This window comes from Pteropus vampyrus, unplaced genomic scaffold (genome assembly GCF_000151845.1).
Source record: "Pteropus vampyrus isolate Shadow unplaced genomic scaffold, Pvam_2.0 Scaffold15, whole genome shotgun sequence".
NCBI classification, from domain to species: Eukaryota; Metazoa; Chordata; class Mammalia; order Chiroptera; family Pteropodidae; genus Pteropus; species Pteropus vampyrus.
Genome location: NW_011888796.1, coordinates 16,041,013 through 16,046,828, shown reverse-complemented (window position 1 = coordinate 16,046,828; position 5,816 = coordinate 16,041,013). Strand labels below are relative to the sequence as shown.

At 54.0% G+C, this 5,816-nt stretch overlaps 1 protein-coding gene across 6 annotated transcripts in view; it reads left to right on the top strand.

Moving 5' to 3' along the window:
- The window catches only part of MAP2K5 (mitogen-activated protein kinase kinase 5), a 245,476-nt gene extending 239,882 nt beyond the window's left edge, over positions 1-5,594 (top strand). For all 6 annotated transcript variants that reach the window (XM_023527273.1, XM_023527276.1, XM_011385914.2 and 3 more), the window contains one exon: positions 5,118-5,594. In XM_023527273.1, coding sequence (XP_023383041.1) covers positions 5,118-5,222 — 105 coding nt within the window. In that variant the 3' untranslated portion in view covers positions 5,223-5,594. The remainder of the gene's footprint in view (positions 1-5,117) is intronic.
- Positions 5,595-5,816: the final 222 nt, after the last annotated feature.

The following is a 5,816-nucleotide window of genomic DNA, read 5'->3' as shown; positions in this document are numbered from 1 at the left end:
GCCTGACACACGACTTTCAACAGGGAGGACATAGATATGTAAACTTTTTGCCACCCTAACTTAAGTTTATTGGTTAAAATTACTTGCTGAGCACCTACAATATAGAGGGTACTCTTTTTGAAAAGTAGAAATTTAAAATTCACCATGCCTGACCTCAGGGAGCACAGTAGCTGGTTCCTCCATGGCAGAAAAAGAGTTCTGTATTCAAACTCTAACTGCCATTTTTTAGCTCTGAGAACTTGCCACACGTCACATTTCTTGGCATCTAAGTTTCTTATGTCTATAAATACCGGTGCTGGGAGAGTTCAAGGCCATGTGCAGAAATAAGGCAGCCAGAAGGCACTTAGCAGGTGTTTGGTAATAGGTGTAGACATGAGGAATATACAGATCACTTTGCCATGCCACAGGCCTACTACTAATTGAGGGCCTGCTACGTGCCAGGCCTTGTAGCCACACTAGCAAATTGTTAAATGACTCAAATGCATGATATTCTTTAAAAGTTATACAAGAGAAGAAAGTGTGGATACCCCAAATAGGTAAACTCCTATTTGAGAAGAAACGTGAAACCCAGCTGAGAGCAGAGTGAGATGTCAGTGAATGAGCACTGGATTAGGAGTCCAGACACCTGAGCCTCAGTCAATACTTACCCACTGGGGCAGGCTCAGAGCCCCATTTCCTGCCCACACAGTGGGTACACTAACGCCTCCTGTCCCTGGCTCCTTCAGTAGAAGGGTAGAGCACTCCCACATGGACGGGGCTTGGGATTGTCCTGCTGTCAGTTATCAGGAAGGTATCTTGTCAAGATGAAATGGGTAGGCAAAGAATTAGGGACATTATGACAGAAGTAGAGAGTCAAACTCTAGCGAAACACTGGACACTGATGCCCAGAAGGAGAGTATATTGAACTACAGTTCTTCTTGGGTTTTTACCAATACTCTTCATCGCACCAGCACAGTTTGCTTCTCAGCCCTTACTGGCGGGGGCGTCTGTACTGGGTGACGCCAGCCGTCTTTGGTTGTTGACTTGTCTCTCTCGCTCTCCCCCGTGTCCCACTTTTGGATCCATCCTGCCTCTTACAGTACCATCCTTTTCCCTTCATTATGTCTTCATCTTCTGTGGCGAAGTTTGTGGACCATAATACTTCAACCCGTGCTGGTTTAATTGTTGCAATTGGCCCTGAGAGAATCCAGGAAATGAGAGTGGCTCCCACTGCCTGGTGATGAGGCCAGCGAGATCATTCAGCAGCTCTAGCCCAGCACGTACTCTGCCAGCCTCTGCAGAGTGTCCCCTAACATGCTTTCTGTATGGAGGACAGAGGCCTAGATGTCTGGATACTGTCACCTGGGGTAGAGGATGCTCTTGGTAAGCAGTATGTGGGTGTGCTGGCTTCAAGGAGGTGGGCCACGCCATGCTCCCACTGTTTCTTGTAGCTCGACAGGGCTGCAAGAGCTTGTCCACATCTGGATTCCTCTGTCTGAGAGGGATGTGCATTTCACCCAAGCTCTCCAGGGGGCTGGAGCTCTCCTGGGGCCTCAGAGGCACTGAAGAGGAGTCTGTGAGGTCAGCTGTCTGGTCACAGATACAGGAGAACACATGGCATGGCATTTCAAGTCAGGAGACCAGTGATGTGGGTCCAGCCCAGCCATTTGCTTCACTGACCTCAGACGGGTCCCTGAATGTCTGTTTCCTCTTCTGGGGGTGGAGATGCATAGCCTTGTGCACTTCCAGAGTGAGCATAGGGATTCAGTGGAAAACTCAGGACAAAGCCCTGGCAAATGCCTGGCCCACAGTACTCAACCCATGGTGCTGCTCTCACTGTGCCATTTTCATCCATCTCCAGGCATCTGGCCTTGCCAGGACTCCTAGAGCATCTGGCTGGGTCAGCGTCCGCTCAGGCCTCTCCAGAGCCACCCGGAACTCCAGCATCTCAGAGTGGCCGAGTGATTTTATGCTTCCTCCAGAACTGTCCATCAGATTTTATTTGCTCATTAAACTCATGAGGAATCCCTGTATCTCATATGACAAGGCTGGAGGAGTGTCAGCCATATGCCAGGGTCACAGGGGACACAGTTCAGTCCTAAATGCACCAGAGTAGAAACCAGAAGATCTGAGCTCAGCCCTAGCACTTTACCAGTCCCTTCCCCTCCCCAGGCCTCACTTCTCTCTTCTGTAAAATGGGGTTATGGTATACTTTCCCTGCTTTCACATGGGCTGATGGGAGAGTGAGATTTAAGTCAAAGTGACCTGCCACTGTGACAGAGCACTCTTCTAGTGCATCCAAGGGACTTTACTGACAGAAGTCAGGACCTGGAATGCATCAGGCTCAAAGCCTGTAGCCTCAGTCCCACCTCTGACCAGGCGGGCCTGAATCACATCATAGAAATAAGGTCGGGGCTAGGGATTGCAATCTGGGTGTGGATTCTTCCACCTCTGTCCACCCCAGGTCGGTCCAAGGAGAGCCCTGGGCAGTGGGTTTGGGTTACAGAAACTTCTGATCCACTCCCAGCTCAGGGAGCCCAGTCAGGTCAACCATGAGCCTGCAGCCTCCACATCCTCATCTGGAAAGTGGATATTATAGTTCCCAACTATGTGATTCGGTGCACCTACACCAGACTGTGAGATGCTCATAGACCCTGCAGGCAGATATGCTGCCAGGCCCAGGTATCATGGCCCCTGGGGTTTGGTTGCTGTCCTGACACCCTTCTGCCCTGCTGTGTTTCTCTCTGAGCAGCTCTGTATGCCCTCAGTCCCCACAAACCAGCTTTCTCGGTGTGTCCAGTGGTGGTCCACACTGCCAACAGCTCTGAAATTCACATGTTACAGCCCCGGATGCCTGGAGAGCCTGGGACCTCCCCTCCATGTCTTTCTTCCCTCTCTGTCTCCTTATGTGATTCCCCTTCCCATCTCTCCCAAACCAGTCAGTATAGCTGGAGACAGAACTGCTCGTCCAGGTCACTCCCTTGCAAGGTGGTGTAAAGCATCAGGGATACACAGGAGATGGGAGTCACCTCCCAACCAAAGGGAGCAGGAAAGGGGCAAAGTCTCCATCAGAGCAGTGGATGCCGACCCTCTCCTCCCTCCTCCCAGGACACTTGGACAAAATGCTTCCCTGCAGTGCGGCCATCAGCCTTCCCAACTGGAGGAATGCCTCCATTCTCCCCTCCTGCAGTTCCGCTCTGCTTGTTCCTGAACAGATGATAACAGAGATGGAGCATATGGGCCCCAAAGTCATCGGGCATTCTGGGAAAGTGACACTGTGCTACCCCAGGCTTGGCGGGAGGGGCCTATCTGCTCCTGAGCACAGCTTCTCCCTTTGTTCTTCACAAGGGCACAAGGTCGCCTCTCCTGAGCCTTCTGAAAAGGAAATGCACACTCTCTGACTTCGGGAAGTGTTCCCGCTATGTAGGCAGCAGTGTAGGAAGGCAGTTGTAGGGTAGGCGTATATTTGAGGGGAGAACATATGGGAGCAAAGATAGAGTTCCTTCGAGGCCTCTCCTGCCTCAGCCCCCGACCCAGGCCTGTGCTGCCTGTGGGACACCCACCCAACCTGGCTCCACCTCCCTTTATTCAGCAGCAGTCTGCATCAGGAGCCTACTCCCTTGGGGTCCTGCAGGTGTGTTGGGAGCTCCATAGAGTGCTGCATGCAGATTACAGGAGGTACCCAGCTGGGCTCCAGGCTAGCTCCACGATGGCCTCACTGGGTCCCTGCCCTGGACTAGCGGCACCCCCTCAGCTGGTTTTCCTGCCCTGTGCACCTCTGATGTGTTCTGTGTGCCTCTGAGCTAGGTCATCCAGGATGTGCATGGGATAGTGTTCCTGGCCTGGAATTGGGAAAGCTAGATAAAGGGACACAGCATCAGCTTAGGGTGAGGAAGCCTGGACAGTCTTCCTTCCTGTCTCTAGAGACATTTCAAGTCTGACCAAGCAGCCCCTTTCCCTTCCTGGCCTAGCCCTCAACTTTTCCCACAGACGCTAGGGTCTGGGTACCCAGGTCATCTGAGCCCTGGGCCCACATGCCTCCCAGACACATGATAAGCTCGTTTGGAGGCAGCTCGGAGCTTCGGGCATGTGGCCAGGGGTTGGTGGTCCCCGACTGGCGTGTATAAGGAAAGCAGCCGTGAGAGCCCAGCTTGGGAATAGGGAGGGGGCCCAAGAAGGGTGCAGAAAGCAGGAGGGTGCAGGGTAAGTGGAGCCGGAAGGCTAGGAAGAGGGGAGAAGGAGCTGGGGAAAGGGAAGGCAGGAGGGAGCCCCATTTTCTCTGCTCGCCCACTGTCAGGCTACCCCTTTTGGTAGGGAGGGAGCTGGCAGGTGTTCATTCCTTAGCAGAGAAGCCATTTGATGACAGGAGAATGTTTTTCCATTTTCCTTTCACCTTTGACCTGCGGCCAGGGTGATCCTGCTTTTTTCTAGCCTTCCTGGGGAATTCCCAGGAGGCCTTGAGATTGTGAGTATGAATCTTGATTCTTCGGGCCAGCAAGGGAGGGGACTAGCTAAATATAATCCAGCCTGCCTGTGGGCTAAGTAGGTTAGAGCCTGAGACAGGCCCACGGAGGCAGTACCAGCCCCTCCAAAATTCAGCTCCCAACTCCTCACTAGGAACCAGAGCAGACCTGAACACACCAGCACATCCTTCCTCCCTTCCCTCCACTCGTAGATTGTGAGCTTTAGACAAAGAAAACTAGAAGGGATTGATGTGGCCACTGACAAGATGATTCTCTGGTCTCTGCGCAGCAACTGAACTGGAACGCCGGCAGCTCAGGAGCCAGGCCGTGGCCAGCCGGCTGTTGGAATGACGCAGGGCTGAGGAAGGGGCAGGCAGCGTGGAGTTTAGACAGGCCTTCACCCCTGGGGAGCTTTCAAGCAGGTTGGAATCTCAGGAGAAGGTAGCCAGCACCGGGCAGTCTGAGGTGTGCCGTGAGTGCTCCAGACGGGCATGTCACTGCTCTGCCATGGGCCTCAGTCATCCAGCTGTGAAATGGGGTTGATCGCCGCTCTCCTTACCTCACAGGGCTGTTGGGGAGAAGAAATAAGATCTGGGCGGAGAACGGGCCTTGGCAAGTGTAATGAAGTACAGAGTCTGGGGACTGCCTGTCACAACCTGCTCCTCTTCTCCGCAGGGCCACCCGTTCATCATGCAGTTCAACGATGGAAACGCTGCCGTGGTGTCCATGTGGGTGTGCAGGGCGTTGGAGGAGAGGCGGAGTCAGAAGGGCCCCCCCTGAGGCCTCCGTGGGGCGCCGAAAGCCCAAGACTGGTCACCAAGGGGAGACCCCACCTGTCGCACCCCCTTTCCACTTGCTGTCTGCACCACAAGAGCTTTGCTGGCCTGGGCTTCCCTGCCCTCACCTGCAGCTCTACTAGCATATGGCCTTACCAGGGAGCCGTCAGGGACGGCCAGCGCCGTCCAGGGCAAGCCTTCTCCCCCTCCAGTCTGGAGGCATTGACTGGGGGGAAGGGAGAGACGTGGGAGCATCGAGAACGGAGGCTCCTATGCCCCCATCCCTCTTCCTTTTTCCTAACATTTTCATTTGTAAAGGGTCAGGCGCCATCAGCATCACTGATGGGAATAAAAGTATTACTGCTTTGTGACTGCCTTCCCTGTGAGGGATGTGCTGCTGTGCAGGGCACCTGTTACCCACCCAAGGTTTGGGTCGGGGTGGGGGCTCCCACTTCACCATGGGTGTGTGGCGACACCAGCCCCCAGGGCCCACAGCTGCCCTTCCCCAGGTGCCCGCAAGCGCCTGAGTGCTTCCTGACGTTCTGGGCTGAGGCCAACAGCCTGGCCTATTGATAGACCCGAAACCAAGGCATGGAGG